The sequence below is a fragment of the Antrostomus carolinensis genome, unplaced genomic scaffold (assembly GCF_000700745.2).
Source record: "Antrostomus carolinensis isolate BGI_N321 unplaced genomic scaffold, ASM70074v2 scaffold21098, whole genome shotgun sequence".
In the NCBI taxonomy this organism is placed as follows: Eukaryota; Metazoa; Chordata; class Aves; order Caprimulgiformes; family Caprimulgidae; genus Antrostomus; species Antrostomus carolinensis.
The window spans coordinates 1-26,353 of NW_010332588.1; the positions used below are offsets into that span (position 1 = coordinate 1).

General features: G+C 38.0%; 1 protein-coding gene across 1 annotated transcript; it reads right to left on the reverse strand.

Moving 5' to 3' along the window:
• Window positions 1–997: 997 nt before the first annotated feature.
• On the reverse strand, window positions 998–23,769 carry LOC104529302 (exocyst complex component 3). Its single transcript, XM_010173575.2, is given in 13 exon segments — window positions 998–1,605; window positions 2,061–2,188; window positions 3,529–3,690; window positions 6,671–6,793; window positions 7,828–7,978; window positions 8,238–8,348; window positions 8,824–8,924; window positions 10,476–10,601; window positions 12,652–12,769; window positions 16,605–17,286; window positions 19,248–19,467; window positions 23,627–23,709; window positions 23,712–23,769. Coding segments are annotated over 13 exon segments (2,235 nt in total). The 3' UTR covers window positions 998–1,433.
• Window positions 23,770–26,353: the final 2,584 nt, after the last annotated feature.

The following is a 26,353-nucleotide window of genomic DNA, read 5'->3' on the forward strand; positions in this document are numbered from 1 at the left end:
GGTCCGCGCTCCCCCACACGGACCCTCATCCACCGCGAGGGTTTCAGCAAGGGCAGGGGCCGTCCCTGTGACCGCTCCCTGGCAGGCGGGGAGAGACCAAGGGGTCTCCACGCAGGGGAGGTGGTTTGTCATGCAGGGAAAACAGCATAAACTCAGCATCCAAGAGATACGGCGTTCCTGCTGCAGAGGAAGAAGAGGGTAGAGGGAGAAACAAAGCCTGATGGAACTGATGCCCTTAGACAAACTGAAGATCAAAAGTACTTAAGACACGAATTTCAAGTACAGCCCACAAACCACAGAACTGAAATTGAAGTACAAGCCCAATTAGTCACCGTAACCTCACTAATCCCTAACTGAGGGCTGAACATAACCCTCCAAAAATCAGCCTAATTCCCCCCGGCCCCAGCTGCAATTTCTAGGAACAGTGTAAGGTCCCATGGGAGCCGCAGTGCCTCCAGGCCTCACTAAAACTCCTCAGGTACAGAGGTATCAACCTGATGCCCTACTGCACTGTCCTCAGCCTTTGTGACATGTTCCCCATCAATGAAAAAAGCCACACGCTGTTGAACCTGCTGACCTTGCACATCTCTCTTCCAGGTAAAGAGGAGGCAGTGAGGGGGGGCAAATGGCACCAGGTCTGGGTGTTCACAGGCCAAGCGAGTTATGTATACAAATGCCAGAACTGTAAGTCTACTGTAAATCTATAAGGATGCAAAGATTACATAGCTGAAGGTAGCAAGGGTTTCACATTTTATTGAACAGGTGGTGCTTTAAGTGGTGTTTTTAGTGAATTGATAAAAAAACAAAAATATTGTACCTCGTGTATTTATTTAGTTATTCACCCTATAATCAAATTGCACAGTAGCAATTTCATTCAGTCCCTTAATCAGGAAACTGATTTCATAATTAAGTGTTCTGCAATAAACTATTTTACACAAAAGTAAGTACATACACAAAGTATAATGTGAAAGTGGATTGAGGATGTTCATATATGCTTAATGCAGTGCCATATAAAGACAGTTCCAACGGAGTCTGCTTAGGTGTTGTAAGCGAAGTACATTAGTATATCCAGCACTAATACAGCTCTGTTGGTTTTGGTACAAATATCTTTATACGGCATTGCAGTGCACCATGCAGACATATTCCACAAGAAAAAACGTATTTGCTGACAGCAAAACTGGCTGTAACAAATGGGTCAGTAAAAAGCCTCCTGGGCCAGGAGAAGCTCTATTCTTCAAACATGACCTTTACATCCATCTTCTCTCAGAAATCTGATTACATTTTCCCACATCCAAGTCTTTAGAAAGAAACATGCCTAGCAAGTTTCAGAGTATACTGAATTTTACTCGAAATAGCATTGCCAAATTTCCCCTCAAGTATTTCAAACCTGTTGATCCCAGACAAGTAATGACACACAAACACGGAGTTGCCAGTTACTTAAGAAGTTTTGGCACAGTTAGAGTAGGAACTGTAATTTCTTTAAAAATTGGCACATAGTTTGGATTCGGTTGGCTTGGACCTTGATCCAAAGTCTCAATGATAGTCTGCTTCATATCTCTGCTGGCATCGCCTCTCACTGTCAGCAAAGCTGCAATATGGTCATCCCTGGCAAAGGAAAACAGTAAAACTGGCATTAGCAGGAAACTTCACACAAGTAAGACTGTCAAAAATATCACTTAGTTGTCAATCCTTTCACTCAGTTTCAGCATGAACCTTAATTCTTAATCAGATCTCTAGTCACTCAGAACTGGCTTTTCCAGCTCAGTGTAAAGCACTATTTTGGGTGCTCTTAGGACTCTTAAAATGTATTTTGTCTCCCCAAAACACAGAATGGAAGTATTTTCAGTATTCCTTTGCTGTAACACCGAGTGCTTAAGTACATGTACCTCCTAGTCCAGGTCACATACATTTTATATTAGCATTATTTTTCATAAGAAAGCGTCTACATTCTGAAATATGAAAAATATGAACACATTTACATGCTGTTTTAAGATTCACCCAAGACTACAAAGAAACTGTGATGTTATCCGTCTTCCAACTTTTAGGGCAAAGAGAATTACCTGATATCTGGGTATTTACTGACTAAAGTTGAAACTTCCAGATAGAGCAGTGAAGGATCAGTTAGCTTGATAACCTCTGCAATGGCTTCAATGATGTCACAGAGTCCTTCAGTGTCCTCTCCAGAGCCCTGCAAGATGAAAAAGAAATACATAAATAAATCCCCAAAACAAAAGCAATCCCCACCAATATCTACAAGCAATCCTTTAACTGGTATTTTGTCTGACAATGATGCTGAATTCCCCAAACAGCTGAATTTTCAGACATTAAGAAAACAAGGTATTTGTGAATCATCACCATAAGCCTCTTCCCTCGTTCCCTGTTCTTCTTCATCCTCATCTTCTTATTCTGACCTACCCTCAGAATATCAGTACAGAAAGTAATATCTTACAAAATATATGTTGCATTTATCCACATGGTGATGCATTTTAGTCTTTAACTTTTGCTAATTCGCCAGCACAAACATTAGGAATAACTGATGTGAAGCCAGATCTCTTCTGAAACATTACTTAAAAACTGTCCCTGCATTAGCTTCCTTCCAGTCATCTGTCCACCAAGGCAGCTTTCAACAACTGATCAACTGAACTGGAATATCTATTTAATCTCTGGACTATTTTAGTGCTCTTAGTTCCAGGTGATCTGATCCTGCCGATCTGGTATTGCTCGTTTCATTTATTCCATAACCTCTTCTATCAATGCCTTAATCTGAACCAGATCTGACAGGGAATCCCACATAAAAAAGGGCTCTGATGCAGGAGTGGCCCCTACATGTTCCACTGCGAGCAGAGATGAACACCACTCCCTCCCCACCCCCCTCAGTTTTTCAGGCTTTATCTTTCTCTGCATTCTTTCTGCATTTTGTCATCTGTTGGCCCTCGGAGCTTTCCGGCAGATTCCTGCTCCTTATGCAGTTAAAAAAAAGATTTGGTATTCATTTTAGGCCCATCTTGTACATTGTTTCTCAAATACTGTTTTGTCTTCTCTATTTCTACTGCATTTTAAATGGGATCAACATACTTGTCTTGTTTATTCTAAATGAATAGAATAACACTGCAAGTTACTTAGGTAATAAATAATTGCATCTGTTCAATGCAGTATCGCCCTTTCTTCCAGCCAGGAAAAGCAAAGCTCAATTATTACTTTTTTTTCCAACAAACAACTGCTTTTTTTCTTTCACTTACGACTACAAAGTCAGGGTATCTATCTCTGTGAGGCCATTCAAATATTCACCCGCAGATATAAAGCTGTATAAACACAAAGCAGTAGAAGCCAGTGCTCAGGAGCTTTAGCAGGAGGCTGTGTGTGTTCAGAAGCTCCGTCTGCGCCCTAGGCTGGCATCCTTGATGTTCACACGTCACCCAACATGTTGAAGACATGGAGACCTCACTCTAGCCGCTTTCCCCCACGCAGTACACGTGTGTTTTATTTTAAATTACCAGGTTACCAGCAATACCCAAAGCAAATACTTACAGCTGCAAGCTTCTTAAACAGAAATCTGAACTGTTCTGCTTCTTTGATCATTCGTTCTGCACCCTCTTTTCTCTCTTCCGCGTTTTTGAAGGATATACGTTTTAACATGATTGCTCTGATGTATTCCACAACCACTCTCCGATGGGCCTCAATAGTCATTGTCTGAAAGAAAAGAAAGAGGTGGTGCATTATGCCAGTGATACTAAACATAATGGCTATGTTTGCAGGTCTTCGAACAATTAATTAGGCTTTGAAATGTGTATTTGCACTTGATCACCATTTTGAGTGGCTTTAGATTTTCATAATGGTAACAGAAATGAAAATCTGTCCTTCCCTAATGGAAAGGATGTGCCAGTTATGAGAAAGAGAAACAATAAGACCAAGTTATGCTCTAATCATACATCTGAATTTATTTTTGAGGAGCACAGGCATATCCAAAGGTAGAAGAACAAACATGAAATAACTTGAATGACCTTCAGAACAGACCTGTGCTTGGCCTTGAAGCCTTGCTCTTTATATCTGGTCAAGGAATGACCAGCCATCACAGAGGCTTCTGCTGGAGAACTCCAGTACACTGCATAAAGCATTGCAAATCTTGCCTACGTTATCTGTAGGTTGATGTAGACATTCAAGACCTGCCTGGACGCCTTCCTGTGTAATTTCGTTCAGGTTCCTGCTCCGGCAGGGGAATTGGACTAGATGATCTTTTGAGGTCCCTTCCAATCCCCAACATTCTGTGATTCTGTGTGCTCTGGGTCAGGTCTGGTAAGAAGCCTGGAGAGTCAGCAGCAATCACCTCACAACTTCCTTGACTGCTTTGCTGTTCTGCACTTGTATTTTTATAGGAAATAGTTACTGGTGACAAAGTGAAGCATCTGGTATTGATGCAAGAACTCTAATGTAAGGAGAGTCCTTAAATCCCACAAGTCCTCAGGTGTGTTTCCCTGCTCTCCTAAGCATGGTGGCAAAGCTACTTATGATTAAGAAAAAGCCTGCATAACAGGTAGTCACAAACTTTTTATTGTATTTTATTAGTATTTATCAAGCTTTAGTTTCAATCAACATATGCTTCCAGTTTCAGTCAAAAGTTTGGAAAAAGGTTTCAGGGAAGGAAAATAAAACAAGAAAAGAGAAAATGACAGATTGCAAAGTATTGGAAGTCACAGCCTTCATCCAGGAGGCAGAAAATGTGATTCCAAGTCCTGCTCTCAAGAGACAGTGCAGAAATACCAGAGTTCACTGACTGTTCATGACTGGTGTGTTGGGTTTGGGGGAAAAAAAGCTGTGCATGGCTGGTGTGTTGGGGTTGGGGGGGGGGGTTGGAAATACATTTTTGGTAGTGGGGGAAGAGGCTACAGTGATGTGGTTGTTATGTCTCACTGCGCTACTCAGATGAATGGCAACGAATTAAATTGATTTTTCTTCCCCAAGTTGAGTCTGTTTTGCCTGTGACCATAACTGGCGAGTGAGCTGTCCCAGTGCCCCTCCTAATCCGTGGCCCCTTTGTTGTGATTCCCTTCCCATCTCACCAGGTCAGGGGAGTGAGTGCAGGACCGCATGGTCCTACCTGTGGGTTAAACCACCACAGATGGCTTCTCTTGCATTTGTGGAATTGATGCCAGTTACACAGAGGAAACAGACTTTGGGAGACTGACACGTATACCCCATTCCACTGAAAAGTAAGCGAAGAACATTGCTACTATACCCGAGGAAAAGAACACTCAAGAAGAGCCAACAGTGCAACAATGGAGCATGCGAGAAAAACAGCAAAGTAGAGTGACCAAGAACGATCCAGATCCCACCTTGTTCCAGAACAGGGTCCTACTCATTGGGCTATAGTCTTTACCCAGGTGCTCTGTTCATGTGGCTTTTAGAAACTGGATTTTCAAAACAGGGTTAACCAAGAATATTTTAAAACAGAAAAAATGTCCACCCCAAACGAGGGAAACAAAAACTGTGTCCCATCCAGTGCCAGCACATACAGTGTCCAGTGTGGGAGATTTTTTTTCATGCTAGGAGACAGTGGAGTAGTAGGTATGAAGAATGTTTGTGATCTTGTTCCCTGTAAGGTGGCAATAAACGCTACATGATAAAACACATGTGACTGCAGAGATTGGTACTAACAGTTAAAGAAACTCATGCCAAGCACTATTACCTCACAGTAACAAATCAGATCTGGAAAAGAAAGCTGTTCCACAAATACAGACTAATTCTAGGACCAACCTACCTTCTTTTGTCTACTTTTTCTGGACTGAAAATTTATATAATTCACATACATAATAAGGCCTCTAGGATCTGCAAATACTGAGGGTTAAGAGGTCATCAGAGGACCTTTGAGCAGTTCCTTCCATGTCTTTAAGAGTTAAAGTAAGAAAGAATAAGTGTATGATTTGAGACTGTGTCTGTTAAGCACTTCTACTTAGTAAGAGTTTGTTCAAAGATCTCACCTAAATCCTGATCTTTCTAGCTTAAAACATTTCCTAAATCTTAGGCAATCATTTAAGATATGCTATCTTAACTATACAAAACTGAATTTAATTCAATAAAGGATAAAGACAAGTACAATAATACTAAAAGGTTAAAGGATAATTAAGAGAAGTGACAGACCACAGGGAAAAATCATATAAAAACACCTAACCCAGCACATTATACTGCTGTAACAGCACTTTAAACACGAGTTATGCATTTGGTAAACCTTATGGCATCAATTTAACTATGCCTCATTATACATATTAAAACTAGAAATTACCGAATGTGTATCTATAATAAAAAGGTAATTAGAGGCCAGCAAAACTAGTTTCAGAAGAGCTAATTTTATCTGACTACAAACTTCTGAGGAAAGGTAAAAAAGTATAAGCTGGTAAGAATAAAATCTAGTAACATGCCAGTACATTTTCTGGACTAAATCCTGCAACTCTGATCTGTCTTTGCAAATACTATATTGCAGTGAACAAAATAGATGAGAGAGAGAAGTGTTAGATTCAGACTTGATTATGATTCTGAACATTTTTTTCATTTCCAGTGATGAATCAATTCCAATTTCTGTATTCCAAATCTGAATTCCATTCAGTGTTCAGAAATTCCACACCAACACGATACTCAGAGTACATTAGCAAATCATCAGAGAATATTTTGCACCTACCTTTTTATAAGGCTTTTTTATTTTTGCAAAGTCATTGAAGTAATCCTCTACAGTGACACAGATAGTCCCCACTGCATTAGACCCCATCAACCACTTCTTTGTCATCAGCTCATTGAGATGTGGCTGAGAAGGTAACAAACAACTGATCACAACAAATTTTTGACACTTTCATCATATCAGTGCAGTTACAAAAAAATAGGAAACAATTTTAAGTGCCATATATTTCTAAACTACACTCCTTCAAAAGGTGGCCTATACATTTTATTCCTTTCTCAGAACTCCACAATACATAATTCCAGTATTCACTACATCTACATACCCATCTGGCTTTGTTCTCCCCAGAGGAAAAGTTCTTTACATATCAGAGCACAGTATTTTATAAATTATAATAGTGACGTGAAGCTTGAGGTTAATTAATTTCAAAGAATGGTCATTAAAGAAGATAGAATGTCTTCTCATAATTGATGAGCATAGTTAATGAGAAACAAAGGTTTTGCTTAAGAGCTCCAAGTTTAAAATAAACACTGCTCCCACATCTTTCTGTGAATTATTCAAGGTGCTTACATTAGTTCAAAATAGTATTACAAATCTAACAAGTCCCAGAGCACCCTTCTTTGCCCCATCCTATTTCTCTAATTTCCCTGTCTCCCTCCCCATACTCCTGATTTTTATAAAAAGTTTTTTTCTTTTTTCCTGAGGGATTCTATACAAAAAGTTACAATTTTGAACTTAGAAATTTATGAGCTAGAAAGGGCCTACCTTTAGGGTCAATTAACTATTTTAGTTACAGGTGTACTGCACCTGTACAAAGATGATAGCTTAGTATCAGCAGAAGTTTCCCAAATAATTCTTAAAACACAACTACATAAGTATAAGACTAAGTACAATCTGCTAGAAAATATTCACTATATATGAAGCTCCTGGCTAAAATGATTCTGTGAAGTATAACGAAGCAACCTTTCAGTCTCCTACATACAAACTATACCAATGAAGAACAACACTGACGTTTACTAACATTTTGCTAGCACACCACATGAAATATGTATAGCAATCAAAAGGCTTCATAACTACTTCATTCCTGAATTATTTTTTCCTTATAAATAATACTTCTTGTTGTTTTGTTTTTTTTTTTTTTTTTGAGGAAAAATTGTTCTAACCTCTAAATCCATGAAGACTTCATCTAGCAGGCTGGAGCATCCTTCTTTGGCAATGATGTCTAAAGTTGCATCCATGCTTGTATGACTGCTTGACAATGTGTCTTCCGTTTCAACTTTCAAGTATTTTCTTTTCAGACTGATTATAGATTCTCTGTGACAAATAACAATTTTCATCATCCACTGATGCACTGCTACTAAATTTTCTTTTTTTTTGCAATAGCAATCACAATATCTGCCTCCTAAAACAGTAATATATTTAAACCTGTTGTCATTGTTTAGTCAGCTAAACTATCTGAACTGAAACCCTCTTTGTATACAAACAGAGAGAAGGTCCTGGGAACATGCAGCATTACAAATGAAATAACAATACTTATTTTTCCCCAAGATACTGCAGGAACATGCAGACTTACTTAAAGGTCTGACAGTTGTTGATGACTGCAATCATGTATTGAACATAGCACTGAGGATACTGACGATTTTTAAGATGTTCTTCTCTATATAACTGTGCTTCATCTTTGTACCTGTAACATACACCAGGAACGGCATTAAACCAACAGAAATCTGTAATAGCTTAAGTAGGACCTGTAGGACCAAACACTCCATAAAGGTCTGTCAGGTATTTAGAAGTATTTTATAAAGGGCTTGCTGCTCATATGACGTTTAATCTCTGTTCTGGGCAGAATCCAGCCAAGAAGGTGTTTTCTGTCTTCCTTATGAGAAGAGATATAGTTTTGAAAGCGGAACTGATTAAAGAAAAAATAAGAGTCATTTGCAGAAAGGAAGTGAAAGTGGCACTCACCAGCATGAAGAACTTTGCAGTGAAACTGGAGAAAGGAGGAAGAAAGCAAGAAAATGAAATGGAAGAAAGGCTTGGTTGGCATAGATGTGATAGGAGAACAATAAAGAAACATTCACAGGAAAAACAAGCATTAGAACTGTAGGAACACAGAGAGACTGAGGCAGGATAAAGCATTTATATTTTAAAAATTGTGTTACCTGGTTAGAAATGAATTCATTTGTTGAAGACATAGAAGGAGTACCTTTGTTTTCAAATCTTCATTTATCTGAGCAGCCACCTGAAGATTCTGCTCAAACATCTAAGTTAAAAATAGTTTAGTTATAGACAGGCCTTTATCAGCAGTAAACCAAAGACAGAACTCCTATCATGTTAGAGACTGTCAATAGCACCAGCTCTACATGTGCTTTTTACCTTTCTGTCTTTTTTTTTTTAAACAAGCACATAAAAACTGCTGCTGACTAAACCAAAAATCACTATTTCCGTAAGTGTAGTTAATAAATTATTGACAACCATTAATGTATGCTGCAGTTTTCTCCTGATACTAAAAAGAGTTGCATTTTCTTCAGCCAAAAAAGTACTTATTTCTAATTCACTAGGAATTTGGCTTTACAGTGGATCTAAGTTCTTGGGTCAGCTCCTGCAGCTAGTAATGAATAACCTTATAACTTGAATTCCTTTGCCCATGTATGAAAGCAGTAAGTTCACACTAATGAAGTAGAAGGGACTCCTAAACTTTAGGAACAACTAGGCACAAGATCTAGGTGACCTACAGGGAACTGTGTTTGAGAGGAGTGGGACTAGAAAGCAAGGGTACAAAGCCAGGTGGAAACACAAGCTGCTTTTATGTTGAGATGATTTGGAAAGTTTCATTGTTTCATGAATCTCAACACTGCAGCCTTTGACAGCACGACATCAGAGCCAATCAGCCACCAGTTTCTTTGACATCACACACTTTCTGAAAAGAATTAGATGAAGTCAACCTTGGCACTAAAACAAATGTGAAAGAACGTAGCAAAAATCCTGGTACAAAGACAGGAAAAAAATAAAGTGGGAAACAAATGCAGGAAGAAGAGACCATTTATCTTTCATTTAAGGTACCTAACACAATATTTGTGAATAAAAATTAGAAAGTGAGCAAAGTAAGCTGACATTTTTCTGATTGATAAAGGATTGCTTTCGAAACTTCCCATTTCTACTACCAACAGGGCAGTGCACGTTGTTTTGGGTTTTTTGTTTTGTTTTGCTTCGGTATTTTGGTGGGGTATTTTTTGTCTTTTTCCCCCCCTAAGATCTTAGGAATAGCCTTATCTTTTCTGTTTTGAGGCTATTTAATAATTTGGACAGGCACTAATGTTAACTGAAGTAGTGTTTAAACAGCAACATTTTTGATCTTCAACAGAGCTTTTCTTTCCAGTATTAAGGTGTTTGTATAATAATTTATAGGAACAAATACACGCCTAACTACCTCAGCACCATGTTAACAAACAATATTCTAGTAACTTACAAACATCTCATCTGGTGGGCTTATATTACAAATGTACATGAAGAGATCTAAGCAAAAGCAGGTAACTAAATACAAGTATCAACTAAACAGGCTGGGAAAAACATGTTTCTGATCTACACAATAAGAACTAAGTCACTAAGTATTAAAGTGAAAAAGGCAAATAAAACCCTTGAAAGAAACAGTCCCTCCCAACTAACAACTCTACAGTAAAAAACTTATACTTCAATAGACATAGAAACAATGGCATTCCAAACACTTTGGTCCCCTCCCACCCCCCATCCCTCCATTCTCCCAAATGTATGTATTGCTCTGTAGATTTTCTAGAAGAACCAAGTTCTCTTATACCTGAAAAACAATAGCTGGGAGCGTAGTCTGATAGTATCCATCTTGATCTGCTTCTGGTTCAGTTTCTTTTATCCAGTCTTTTTTATCGGTCTCCAGTGCTTTTCGTAGCCAGCCAATGATGTTAGACTACATTAAATAAAGCAACCAAGAAAAGGCAAAGATTTTTTTGATTTAACACAACAAGAAACCCCACTATAGTATTTGGAATATCAGCCATTTCCATTATGAAGAGTGGCACAGTAACAGATAAAGTTGACCATTCTTGTCAGCCCTACAGGACACAGGTAACAGAGACAAAATTTGCATTGACAAAGATTAGTACTGGTAAACTAATGATGTAGTTGAGTAAACGTGCTTAGGCACGTTTTGGAAGAGGAGTGCTCCAAACACAAAGACCAAGTCAGTTTGTCAGAATCAACATGTTTACTACCTTTGGAAGCATTTAAACCTCAGGCTTTAGGTTTCAAAATCAGTTTTTCAACAACTGAAAAAATAGGGTAATACTTAATGTAGAAAAATTAGTGCATATCTGCTTGTAATTCCTTTTACCTACATTTTAGGCAACTGATGCTTGTTACCGTTGGGGACAAAACCCCACTATTAGATTAAATGAGTTGTGTTTCTTTGAACTTAAGTTCTGCAGAACATAGTGATGGAGGAACAATAGCTGTCTCTCCTCCCATTCAACAAGCACACTATCCAGAAAAAAGACAAGAAAAAAAATTCCATCAAAAGTCTGTTAAAATCTATTGTATTTTTATTTCTCATGAAAATTAGATTGTTTTGTTGACTTAAATAGCAGTATTTAAGTTGAGAGTTGCACTTGGGAAATACTTTCATTTACCCAAACAGAACTAGTTATATTTTGTTTATAAACAGTTTTAAACACAATATCAAAAGAAATAAAGTAGAAGTGCAAGGGAGAATGGGTAGAAAATTGGACCAGGCTGAATTCTGTGAAACTGATAGGCAGTTTCAGTATTTTCTGCCTTAAAAAGAAGATACAGCCAAATAACAAAACCAGACAAAGAAAACAGTTCTGAGCTAAACAGAATAGCAGCTTTGCTTTATTTTATTTATAGAATATAAATACATTAATGTTCTATATATAATATTTTTCAGTAAGTAGGGAAAAAACGTTCCTGAAAAACCAATATAGGTTTACTTTTTTCATCTTAAGAGGGAACAATTAATTCAAAGGCATTTCCTAAGTCAAGCCAGATGTAGCTTGAGAAAACAAACTAGTGGGAGTTTTTTGTCCTAAAGGTAAGTGCATAAAAATAAACTTGCATAAAAGTCCTAGTAAAACTAACACTAAGCAGAGTCTCTACTGGCAACTTCCTTGAGACATAACAAGATTGGTCCATATTATTGTGTTGAATATCAAGTTCAAGTAGTTGCTATTTCTGGACTATTTTAGTAGCTAACACATCCAAAGAAGCAAAAAAACTCCCTCCTCTGCTTGGCAGACCTCCTAAACTTTGGAGGAATAGGAATTCAACTCAGCAATGTAAGAACAGCAAGTCCAAAGTTCCAACTATCCCAATATCCAGTCTCAGAGGTAACCAACAGTGTATCTTTAAAGAAAAATACATTTAAAAACCTGACAATCACATACTGACCCCTTTGCCGTGTAGTTGACCAATTTCCAGTGACTCTTAGGATAAGCAAGAAGCAGTGTTTAATATATTTAAGATGCACTTGAAATGGCATCCAAAAAGGGAAATTACACTTGTGCAGTCGACAGGCGTGAAAGGAAGATGACTGCTAAAAGAATCAACCTGGCTAACATGGACATCCTGATTACCTTGAAAAGATCACATCTGTATCAAATGTTGACATAGTTACTACAGGGATCAAGCTCCATTGAGTGGCTTCTGAGTATAGTAATACCTAACATACTATCATCATGATTTTAGGGATATGAATCTAGTACAATATAATTAATACAGTCTGTAAAGTATAGTTATTCTTTGAAATGTCATGATTCATGTCTATAAAATAATCTGATTATAAGTTTATAAACAAATCTACACATAGTATATGAAAATTTATAAAAGTAATGATATCAAGTTCACTTTTGCAGCAATAGTTTCCTCTGATGGAGGAACAGCACTGAGGCACTAATGCAGCTACACATTCACCCGAGGAACGTCTTTGAATTATGATTACTCACAGTAAGCGTTGACATATATTTGCTGAGAAGCTGGTCTACCACATTTTGTGAAATCAGAGGATTCAGAGAATTTACATCCACTTCAGGAGACAGTTCTGAATTTCCCATCATCTCTGTGCTGAGTTTAAAAAAAAAAAAAAAGAGACATTGCAGATTACTGAAGAAAAGTGAGAAGAGTTAAAAACTATGCAGCTTATTTTGCATGACCATTGTGAAGGACAATTTTCTTATATTTTTACATTTCAAAAAGTTCTAAATAGTAACTGCAATGATAAATGCGTTTATAAGAAATGTAAATAAAACTATATAAAAGAAAGATCAGGATGTAAAAGCTATAGCTCAACATATATTAAAAAAAATTACAGACAATTTAAATATTCAACTCCCTAATGTGTTTCTAACATATGTACAAGAATTAGTGATTTCTTAAGACTCCATAAAAGCCAACGGGTTCAACCTGTGGGCTCTTAATAGGGGACATTTTTATATATCTTAAATTTCAGAGGTGATGACAGACTTACACATTCTGAATTTCAGGATGGGAAAGATCACAAACAAGTATGAAATACTTTCCTTGGAGGACCTCAAAAGAGGTTCTGGTATGCTACTTATATCACATCCACACCAAAGTTAAAAGAAAATCTACCTATGCTTCCTGCATTGGTAGAAAATACACCCAATACAAGAGGAGGAGGCATCTTGCATGCCAAATCGATATTGCACTTCACGGGTACTGTACTGTAACAGCACCATTAGCTGTACTTGCTTGCAAAGGAAAATTATTGATTTTATAGGATTGGAAGAAGCTAGAGCAACTTTCAAAAATATTTTTATAAGCATTATATAAAATTAATACTTTACAGTGATATTTTGCATTTATAATTTATAAGGTTATATAATTAGCTGCTTGTGTAACTAAAACAAGAAAACAAAGCTATGCAAAAGCAAAATGTAGCTTTGGCAGACCTTTGGCGTGACAGCAGGTCCTGCTCTAGGCATAGTCAGGAGAAATGTGAAAAGCTGTTTATGGCACTATGCCGTATTAGAAAATATTTCTAGCCTCATTATACCATCATTATCTCTACTTCACAAGGCCACAGAGACATTAAACTTCTCAAAAGTTATCAACTGAAACCCCAAAACAAAGATCGCAGGCTCCTCCCTCTAACCCCCAAAGACTAAAGTTCCTCCTATACACAAGTTCTCTTTTCTGACTGCCACAACTCAAGCATCTGGGGGAAAGGAAGTGATAAGACAACCCTCTTAGAAATGTCAGGAGGCTTCTAACCATGAGGAACAGTTATTTCCCTTCAACAAAAAGTTTATAATCAAGTTGAAATTTCAACCAGAACTGTATTATCTGGAAACTAACATTTTAGAGGACTTCTACTCTTCCTCCTGTGCCAGGCTTGCTACCAATCCTGCCCTGTCTTACATAAAAAGGTACTTGATCTAGAGACAGCATCCAGCTAGGTGCATAGCATCGCTCCTTCCAGTGAAGACTGTTGCCAATGTGTACAGCAACACTGGTGAACTCTCTTAGCAGTTCTGTCAACACTTGATCAGTATCTGATAAAATGATGTTATAAATACAGGCATTGGAATCTTACACAACTTGTATATTTCCTAAAACACAGATTAGAGTCCTGATCCCAACCCAGGACAGGTTTATTAATAGCAGTATGTTTTGAAAGCTCTCATTGACTTAAATATATCTAGCATAGCAAAACTGCATTCCACTCAAATATTCAGGGCTATTATTCCACATGGAGCATGACATTATTTCTCAGCCAGGAGCTCAATACAGTTCTAAAAACAGCTTCCAAGACACGCTCTGGTAAAGTAGAACATGATTATTTTAAAATTCCTATCTTGCAAATATTATAAACTGAGGTTATGCATGGCTTTGTTATCAATTCATTACACAGAAAAAACCCAATGCTTCTCTTAATTGATCAGTATTTTCTCAGCTGGTTTTGAAGTGCATCTGTAATAAGCAAACACAAGCACAAATTTATATATTCCCTCTAATATTCAATTACTTTTATTAAACGTAGAGAAAGATTGGATAGGACAAAATTGTCTTCCATAGAAGTATACAAGGAATGGAACAGCATTATAGAACCTATTTTTCATGTAGGGAACAGAGGGCGAAATATCACAGAAACACAGGTCTCATGATGTCTTGTAGGCTATCCTCCTTCACAGTTTATTATAAACGTATCCCTATGGAGAATTGCTTATTATATTGTTAAGAGATGTCCAGCGACTGAGATCCAGTAAGCTCTGCAACGATCTTGCTTGAGAGCTTTACTTTTCCTCCTCACAAGCCTGAGCTCATTTCTTCTTCCACTGTCCACTACAAACATATAGAACAGCTAATTATCATCCTCTTTATAACAGTTTATCATTATCTATAAGAATATAATTACTGTACAGCCCTCTCAGGCTTTTTTTTTTCCTCCTTTTGAGAAGAGAGAAACTCAAAGCCTTCATTTTTTCTAATTTCCTCTAATTTCCATCATACTTGTTACATGGATATACAAGGGAGAAGTGTATTTTCAGATACCTTGTACTGAACCTACGCCTCTCTGTTTCACTTCCTTTCCAAGATTTTGCCATCAGGTGCTACAGGCCACATAACCTGCTTTATCAGGAGCGATCCCTTTATTGATTTGTTTGCTTTGTAAATAAACACAATGCTGTCTTACTAGAACATCAGGCCCAGGACATAAACAAAGAACCTGGGCACCTGAGCCATGCCCCTATAGGTAGAGGGGTTCACATATTTCTGATTCTCATTCATTGTGGAGTTATTCCTCTGGCTGTCTATTAATAAAGAAGAAAAGGCCAGTGCACTCAGCTCCTCTACCTTATCAGTAGCTGTACCCTTATTAGTAGCTGCATCTATCACACACCCTGCACAGGGGTATACATATATATATCTATATATACACACACACACATATTCCTTGCAGGGAAGAAAACCAGGAGAACTTTGCAGCGTAAAGCACAGAGTTCTAAACACAACATTAATCTTAAAGCTAGTTATAAAAATTCCACAAAGGAGCATTATCTCCTACTTATTTGCTTTATGGTAATATACTCTAAACCCACGAAGCATCCAATCTGTTGAATTAGTGAGACTGAACAACTGAAGGCGGCAGAAGTGCACACAGTGTGGACTCTGGGTCAATGCCAGCCATTGAGAACAGGATTACAGTCCTGAGCCACAGAAAGGACAGCATTACTTTTTCCCAAACAAACCAGTTGCCCTAGTAACTACATGTCAGCAAAAACTACAGTTGCCATTTGAGCTCTTCCTATCTGGAGAATGAAAAAAAAAAAAGGCATATTGCTTAAGTTACCCCAACAAATCACAGCACTGAAAAAGATTTTGAGAGTATCACAGGAGACAACCTGTAAGCAGAAGTCCTTCTAAATAAATAAATCACCACACAGTTCTGAGAGAAAACCTGAAGGAAGTTAGTACATTCTTTCCATTTAACATAATGAAGCAACACTGAAACGGTCCCAACCCCTGCAAAGAACAATAGAAATTTAATAACAACACAAATCTTCTGGGGCTGTGGCCAACAACAAACATTCTGTTTCACACACATGAGCTCTCAGGTCTCTCCTGCTTTTCCCAATACTCCACCAAACTGGTACACAAATACACGGTGACTGTAGCTTCAAGCAGGTCTTTAACTGTGTTAAAACTTAAAGCTTACAAAGCTACTAAGAAAAATAAATCACATATTAGAAAATCCAAACAAATTTTAAGGAGCAATTCCCAAAGAGTAAAATGCATAACAAATATCAACCCAGCAAGTTCTTCACTATTATTCCTCTTTTGCTTTTTCTTCTTATATAATAGACGTGCAAATATTACCACTGTTTTGTATACTTGCTCTCAACTACTGCTAACAGGAATGATGAGGGGCCCTTACCTTTTGTATGTATTTAAAACCCAAGACAGAAGGCTAACGATCTCATTTGCTTCCAGATCCTCTGCAGCAAGCTCTTGCATGCGGGTGGACAAAGCCTGATGGTACATGTTTAACAGTTTGTTGAAAATGTCATAATGTGGAGGGAAACGTTCATCCAGCAGGGTTTTAGCCACGAGCAGGTCATCAAGGACATATTTACGAATGATTTCTAGATGGCGCACAAGCCACATTTTGTCAGATTCTCTAGTATCTGCTTGAGTGCCTTCAATTCGTGTGCTCACAGTTCTTTCCAAAATGTTGAACATTTTTTCCTTCCACTTCTTTGGTCTGCCAGGGGGTATGAACCCAGTTTGTTTTTTCCGGTCTAACATGCGTCTATCAATTTTCTCCTCCCTCTCAATTATCCTAACAACAGAAACAAGCAAGGTTGGATCTCGACGGACTGTAACAAGAGATCTTTGAACCACCATCCAAAGTTGCTTTGCCAACTCCTCAGAAAGTTTCTGCATATCCCCAAAGTACGTATGGATGAGGTTCATGTCATGTGTGTTTTTGCTGTCCATGCGATACTGCTCATACATCAGGTTATCACGAGAAAACTCTAAATCCATCAGTTTTCGATGAGCTTGCAGAAGTTCCCCTCGCTCAATCAGATCTTGGGTCTCCCTGACTATCTCTGGAACTGAAACAACAGCAAAAAAACCCAAAACAAAACAACACAGTCAAATAAATATAAGACCATAAAAGCATTAGGAAACAAGCTGGAGAACAGCTGTAGCAATTCTTTTGAAATAATTTTAAGGAAATTATTTTGAAATATTAAATAATTCATAGTAAATGCTATGTATCTTTATACTTTAACTATAATGTGCCTTTGATCAGTGGCTAAACAAAGATGATCGTGACAACAGAACGTAATTTATTTTCTCTCCCTCACTCCCCTCTTAAACAAAGAAAAAAGAAAAAGAGTTAATGAAAGACTACCATGAAACAAATTGCAGTAAAAGCCTTTTGTATAAGAAAGCAAGTAACTTGCATGACTAAAAGTCACTTACCCTATTGAACCTGAGGCTACATATACCCAACAAATACTGAATCTTACCTCCTTCTTGAATGAAGAGTTTTTGCTTGCCTAAGGCACAGATGAAGAACAGGGATAATTACCTGCGCTGCTAAACTGTTTAGAAGATTTTTTTTCTTTATTGTTTTTCAGTATTTGAGGAATACTAGAGAAAAGAACTAGGACCCTGTGGGGGAAAGAACTGAAAATCCAAGCAGAAAAATTGCCACTACAAAAAAGGCAGTTAGTGATAAAACTAGCACACCCAAAAAAGGTCTGAAAAGACAGTTACATACAATCATCAATCATGATGAAAACCACTTGGTTTATAAAACATTTGTTGTGCTCAAAGTGAAGTTATAAACAATCATGAGGAAAAGTGCTTCACATTAAAAATCTCTCAAAAGGCCAGAAAAGAAAGGGATTATTGTCTCAATTGCATTCATCAGTGTAAAATAAAACAACACTCCCAAAATAACTCAGCATTGGTACATACAGAGTTTTGTTGTTCTTTGTTTTTTATTGCTAGACACTACATGTAAATAGAAATATCACTCTAAGTTGCACACTGTATCCCACTGTGGTACTGTAGCAGTTAGATAAACTCTTACAGAGATTAAACAAATCAACCTGGTATGACTGGGAAAAAATTTTTTATAGGTATATTTTGTCAATTACTCTCAGGAGAGAACAGGAGAGAAAGGACTATTTAAATGAAATATATAAAATGAAGTAAATTTTACCCCATTATAGAGGTAAAATTCTTAAAATTACTTATAAGCAGAAAAGCCCTGGCAAGGAATTACCCTGATTCAAGATGGAATGAAATGTGCACCAAAAAGGCTGCATAAAAAGAAAGAGATAATCCCAGTTTCTTTATCTTTTCAGTATCCATTATATCACATTAATCTTATTTAATTTTGCAAACCTTTGTAGTTGTGCACTCGTGCAAGGAAGAAGTTTCTCCCATGTATAATTTCTTTCTTCTGCCTGATTCTGAAGCAAGGACTGTGCACAGTTAAAACAGAACTTCAGGTAGTTTATACTTGTGCTTGTAACATTAACAGAAATCCTTGAGGCTCCTGACTGTTGTGTGAGAAAGACTGTCAGGGAATCTCTGACTGGAGACCTTGCTGCTTCATATTTTGCCTCTCTTTGCAAAAATTTTTGCTTCCTAAAATAAATTGGGACTATTTTTACACAAATGGCTTGCTGAAAGTGCACAACTGGCTGGCAACATCCCAGATCTTTCCAAATTTTCTTTCTGTACATGCCACTTGCATATTTCAGTCTTTTCTACTAAACATGTTATCCCTGCTACTGATTGCTAGAAAGAAGTCTCTTTAGGACCTGTGTCTGATGATGAAATAAGCCAGACTAGAAGTTCTTACAGCGCAATTTAGACTGGATACATACTAAATGGTTACCAGCTACTTCCCTGAACATATGTAGGTGATTCTTCCTTAATTCTTCACTCCCAGTGAGGTTTAAAGTTCTTGACATCACTTTACAAGTGTACAGCTGTTAGTACATTTTACAGGGCTTTCAGCATGTGATGTATTATATAAAGAACATTAGATTACCTGAAAAGATGTTCTTGAGATTTTCCACAGCAGCTGCCAGTTGGCTGTGTTGCACTACAGCATCCTTAACATCCTTGAGGTTTTCTATGGTGTTGATGCTCTGTCTCCAGTCCTTATTGACATCTATCAAAGACTGCTGAATGTCCTTCACATCATTCAGTGCATTGTGCAGTTGACTTAAACCTGTTCGTACTCCATCTAACTGTGACTGAATTGCTGCCTTAAATACAAACATAAAGACAAGGAAAGAACTCTCATCAATCATTATAAGTTCTGTATTTTCAACATTTCTCAAGAACTAATTTTAATTTCAGTATCTAACATTTTTCAGAGAAAAAGAAAATAACTGAAAAGACAGTATTACAGCTTACTAGAAATGTGTAACTGACATGTGAATGTGCACACACATTCTTTTTTTGAAGTTCTGAAGTTGTATCTAGTTTTAAAGGACCTAGATACAACCAGTTCACCCACAAAGCTAACATAGGAGCTTAGGTGGATAGATCATCATATTTATAAATCTGTATTAAACCAGGGTCATGGGAAGGCAGATGAGATTTCTTTGCATTTCCCTCATCAATTCATTTCAAAGGGGGTTATCAGAAGAAAACTTATCCAGATGTTTCAACAGAATGCTTGGTATATACAGATTCACAAAGTATTTTACTAAAGCAATTACCAATTTTGACTAGCAACAGAAAATGTTCTAAAAAAAATTAATTCAGAAATGTTCTAAAAAACCCCACCCTCTTGCCTGTGGTGCCAGAAAGCCAAAATAATCAAAAGAAATCCATTTGAAACAAAACAACCAAAAAAACCAAACTGAAAAAAGTGATGACGCTGTGAAACATCAACAACCAGACCAACAATCCAACTACTAGAGTACTATGGCATAAAGAGAGGTTTTCGATGTAGATACCTCTTGTGACAGGCAACACTTGAAATAACAACCCTTCAAAACAGTCCTGAATATCATCTGACAACCAGACATCTTAGAGAATATGCATTACAGTGCACATCCGAGTTAAAGAAATCAGATCACATCTACAGCATGTTTTTATGTATGTATTTTTAAAAAGATGTGACTAAGGTTAAATCAGGTGAGTGGGAAATGAAACTGCAAATAACAGACTTCAAAAGACAAGCCAAAGGCCAGACATCAGCAAAAGCTCAGTTGCCTATCTCAAGGACCTGAAGTAACCAGTAGAGAAATGAGGTACTAATAGTTTTGCTAAACTCCCAACACATTTTTGCCGTACTTTTAAGGCCAAAAAGTTTGGGCAGTCATGGAACTTTCTGTCTGATACTAGAAGCCAAAGAGGAAATCCTGGTAACTATGAACAACATTTATTGTGTTTTAAATGTACTGGGAAAGTCCCAGAAAAATGCAGTAATTCTTAAACGACCGCTATTTATGTACTTTCAAATTCTGACAAGCTGATTTTATCAATAGAAGTGTATTTTCCTGTCAGACTCAGTACAATTGAGCAGTGGTAAGGCTTTTTTTATACACTAGCTATCCACAGAACTGCTGCATTAACACATTTTCCCCCTACAGGAACTGAGGTCATTAGGACACTGAAATTCAATATGATGCTCAGACATTCAATGTGATACTCAGAACACAATCTTCCGAAGCTGACCATAAAGTATTTTAAAAATCACATGACCACTAAATGTTCAATACTTCCAATTTGATATTTCAATTCCTTCTGGGGCAGAGCTTCAAATCTGAGTATTACATCTTCAAATGTTTGCCTATTTAACTTTTGCAGAAACTTGATTATGTTAAACAGAAACAGCCACTAACCTTGGTCACTGACACAAATGGCCAAGGAAAATTCTAAAAACAGACACCCACTCATGTTCAGTTTGTCTTCTAATAGTTAGTAAGGGCCAGGGGAGGAAGGTGGGGAGCAAGACATGTCCTAGCACTGTGGACTTTGCTTCCTAGAATGCATATTCTTCTTAGATTGGACTGACCATCACTGTATTAAAAAAAATGAAAACAAAATCAAGCCATCCTAGGAACCGAGCTCACAGCTTCATTTTTATCTCTTTTCAAGTGACAGCCCTCAGCATTAAGCCATGGAACCAGGATCCTGGCTGCCTGGTCTCCCTAGAGCCCTAAGGTTCTAATTCATTATTGTATAGCACCTAAGAATCAAAAGGTAGAGGATTCAAGCATGGCTCTACTCAGGAAAACCCATGACTAGGAACTCTCCTGGGATATGCATACAGTATTTCTCCAGGGTGAGAGAAAAACAAGACTTCAGTTCTCCCATGGACTCAGTGAGTGCACAAATAAAGATGGCTCTCAATGCTCACAACTTTTCTGGCTATGGAATAGAGTCCGAGCAGCCCTTTGGCTACACTTTGGACTGCAGAGCCCAGAAGTATCAGCCTCCAGCGCTGGCTGGTGCTTATCCACCCATCATTTCGGAGTTCTGCTACCAACCCTTAAAAATACTCCTTTACTAACCACCATCGGTCTCACGCATGCAGCAGATATTTTACACACTTCAAAGCAATTTTTCCTTTAAGAGTTTATATAATTCAGGAAGAAATGCAGAGGAGGACATAAGAAAACGACATAACTAAATATTTGGGACAGGATGTAGAGAGAGGAGTAAGATCATAGAATCGTAGAATCATAGAATGGTTTAGGATGTAGAGAGAGGAGTAAGATAACCAACTGGAGGAGATGCTTTTTTTTTGGGGCAGAACACCATTCCAGATCTCTGCTGCTGCATCCCTGTAAGTGGCACACAACTATTACCCTGGTTTTCCACTCTTCACCCTTGACTGACTTGATTATTTTCATTCATCTGAAGAAAATGATGACAAAAATGAAAGCATATCCAGTCAGAAAGAAGCACCAACATGTTCACACTAAAAGATTTACGTGTTCATTCACACAGATGAAGCAGCTGAGGTTTTTTAACAGTGATCCAACCTAAAAATATCACCAACTCCTCCAGCTGACAATCCTGATGACCCTGTCTCTCCATCTTCTACACCATACACATACACAATTTAAATACAGAGCAAGAGTATATCTTCTTACATCCTCTCTGTACTCCCATCTATTATAGTAATTCTTATGGGAAAACTGCTTTGCCATCCATTGCATCACTAACCATCACCTGTTTCAGGAATGCATCCTGAATGGATTAAGGGGTATTGTACTTCTTTTTGGAACAGGTATTTCTGACCATCCCCAGATGACTGAAGTTAAGGCAACTTCAGGAAAATGACAAGGAAACTTCCTAGCTATGAAGTGGATTTAGACATTTACAAAACTTACAAAGCTGTGTTTAGTCACCACTGTAAGCAGCCAGTGACTGCACTCATATATTATAAATAGATCACAGTAACTAAACAGTCCATCTATTATTAATAGACTCCACTATACGCATCCTGCCTTAAATCTGAGAAACCCAGTCCAAGTCATCAGGAAAATTTCTGTTTCTATGCTACAGACAAAAATTAATGTGTAATTTGCTAACAGATTTTTTCACTGTGAAAGAAGACAGGCTCTGTTCTACTTCATGCAGACTCCCACAAAGAAGGAGCCATCAAATAGTTGTAAGATTAACTTATTCTGAAATATTAGATGCAGTGTATAACAGCTATTTTGATCTGGTAAACTCTAAAATATTTCCCAAAACACTGTTCTAATTACTCCAATTACTTAATATCGTGGTCTAAGATGACTGTTGGCTAGTGAATACCATCAAATGAAGAAAACACAGAATTCAGTAACATATAGACACTAAACACAGGACAACTTTACTCATATTTCAGGCTAAGCCTGTGTGCATGCATGTGCGTGTGTGCAGTCACATGTACACACAGAATCACAGAATTGCCTAGATTGGAAAAGACCTTTAAGATTATCAAGTTCAATCATTAATTTAACATGAAAGAGGAGGAAAATTATTGGGTACATCTCCACAAGAGACAAGAATGTGATAGATTTTAGCTATCTTCCATAAACCCATATAAAAGTCAGAGACTAAACTGACTGATCTTTTCCAGATGCAATCATCAATTTTGTGCTACCAGTTCAGCACTCAATCATTGTTGGCTGACAGGCTATACAGCATGAGGGCAGCTGTCCATGGATAAACTGGAGAACTTTCAGGGCATAAGAACACTTGAAAAGCTTGAATAAAATTTCAGTTAGATACATGGCATTAGTTTGTGTTACTTTTAGGATGCAAAGTTTCCGTTTTGGACGCAGAGCCAAAATTAAAGTCTGTGGTTTAAAACTATCTGGATTAAAATGTAGAAGAAAAAAACAGAAAGGGGAAAAAAAAAAAAAGCAAGCACATTCACACTGCACCAAGGACACCCAGGTTTATCAAACTTGGTACCTTGAGTCGAGCTTCTACTGAAGCCTTCTTACGAGCTTCCCTCCTGCGATACTGCTCCACCTTATCCAGCTGATCGGGACGCTAAAAATTCCTGCTACTCTCTGAACAGCTGTTGCAACTGCTTCCCTATCTGTTTCCTCCATTGTTGATTAGGGCCTCAAAATGCCTTCATAATTTAACAGTACTGAAAGGAAATAAAACATCTTTAGAAAACACATTTTCGTTCAGTGGCTATGTGTTATTTCAAAGTTAACAACTTAAGAACTATCTTTGTCAATAAAAACTGCAACTTGACAGAAGCATCATTAGAAAGCATTACAAACAACAGTAATCAGAATTCTAAAAGAACTGCATTCAAAGTCACTTAACTCTGTTTAATTAGTTTACCTGAATTGTTCTCTAGTTACTGCTTTTTCATTTACCTTGCTCTCTGTAAGCTTGTATCAAGAAAAGAAAACAACCACCAAAAGAGAACAGCAAATCTTAATTTGAGAAAAAAACCCCAACAAAAAAACCAAACAACTTCATTTTAAAAAAAGACTCAATCTTACCCTAGAGTAGGCTTGTCTATTAAAGGGGAATGAGATACACATAAAGAAATCTTGTGGCAAGTCCAAGCAAAAGTCCTAACTCTTCCTGATCTAGAATCTGGTGGAGCTGAGAGAACCATAGTTCCCCTGCTATAGCTCAAATTTGGTACCAAAAGTGTCAAGAAACATAACAATGGAAGCTCCAACTCCAGACACTTCACCATAAAACACTCTCATTTACACTTCTGATGAGTAATTTTGTTTTTATTTCCTACTCTTTGTTTTCAGTTCTTCCCACAACATCAGTCCATCAGAGGTGCAGGTCTGCAGGAAATTATTCAAGTATTTCACCTAAGTCTCCAGTGGAGTTTCTGGTGAAGTCAAGACAAGCATTCAAATTAGTATTAGATTTAAAATGCAGAAAAGGTAAAACTTGTTGGCCATCAAACCAGACCTGTTCTCTCAAGCTTCACTAGCTACTAATAGAATGCAGGGAGGATCCCAGTCAACAGAGATGTAAAAACATGATGTCCACAAAACTTCAATGAACACATCCAAGTTCCTCATTCCTTCCAAATGGAAAGGAACATTTTATATCTTCACTCTTGGAATCAAACACGACATTTTATGTTCTGCTGCCAGAACTACAGATTATACTCTCTCATATCCACATTATTCCTTGAAAGTATCACTTTCAAAGCATCACTTAATCTCAACAGATTAATTATCAGTCTGATGAAGAACTATACCAGGTGCCCAGAACTGAAAGAGCAAAAGCAAGAAAACTCATTAATCAAGAGAAAGACAGTTAACAGGTGAAGGAAAGAGAAAATAAACAAACAAAAAGCCCTGAATCGAAAGAAACAAAAACAAAAAACAAGTGCAGCAAAGGAAATTGCTCACCACCTACCATAGGCAAACCAGTGCCCCAGCCAGTCTCTGAACATCCACCACCCTGGAAGCCACCTGCCCCACCTTCTTCTTTCTTCATCCCATCTTTTTATCGTTGAGCATGACATTATATGGTAGGGAATATCCCTTTGGCCAATTTGGGCCAGCTTTCCTGTCTGTGTTCCCTTCCAATCTCTTGCCCACCCCCAACCTATTCAAGGGGAGTGGAGAGCTGAGTAGGAAAAAAGAAAGCCTTCATGCTGTGGAAGCACCCTTCAGCAACAGCCAAAACGCTGCCGTGTTACCAACGCTGTTTTAACCAGAAATCCAAAACACAGCACCATACCTGCTGCTATGAAGAAAGTGAACTCCACCCCAGCCTGACTCAGTACAGCATTATTAGAATTAGTCATTTTTACAACTTAACAGGGTTAAAAGATTCCAGGCAAGGGTTGCCTAAGAGCTAGTCTGTAAGACCCTAAGTCTATACCTCAAGTTCCTTCATCCAATATCTCAAGATACTTATCTCTAGTACCTTAAGAAGTTATACACATAAGCATGCACTTATTCCAGAATTATTTCTACAGTGTAAATCATGGTCTACTTTACCTCCTCAGCTGAGCAAACTCCACATCTCAAGGTGCAGGATCCATCCCTACCACTCACACTTTTGAATTAATACTCTGTTTTTGTTTAGCTCAATCCATTTCCAAGTTATCAAGACCATATCTACAATTAAAAGTTATTTTAAAATATGAATTTATTACAGAAATAGCATCTGCAGTAGAGAGCTTTATGCTGAATTCTGCTTTTATTAACAACTGGATACATGCAGCAGGGTTATGATAGCTTTAACTCACACAGCCACTACCCAGGTACACCGAGTAGACCTCATGAACAGTATTAGTAGTCAGCATACTGTAAGCTCCTAACCGATTAGATACTAACTCGCTGAGGTAGCGAGGTTGTTGCACAACTACTAACCATTCAAAGGGAAGAGCAAACTTTAAGAAACAATGCCAACTTTACACAGAGGCTGTTAGCCAAACCCACAAACGTCTTCAGAGCAAAGAACTGGAAGAAGCGAACAAAAGAAAGTCCCGAGCAGTCTTGGAAAGGCTTCAGCTGCAGTTACACCCTGTGCCCCCCCCCCGGACTCAAGCTCCGGCCGGGAGCCGAGCAGCGAGCCAGCGGGGACCGGGCGCTCACAGGGGGAGGCCCCTGTCCCCTCCAGAAACGCGCTGCTGGGCTAGAGGCGCAGCGACACCCACTGCGGGGCAAAGCCCCTCACAACACAGCTCGGAGG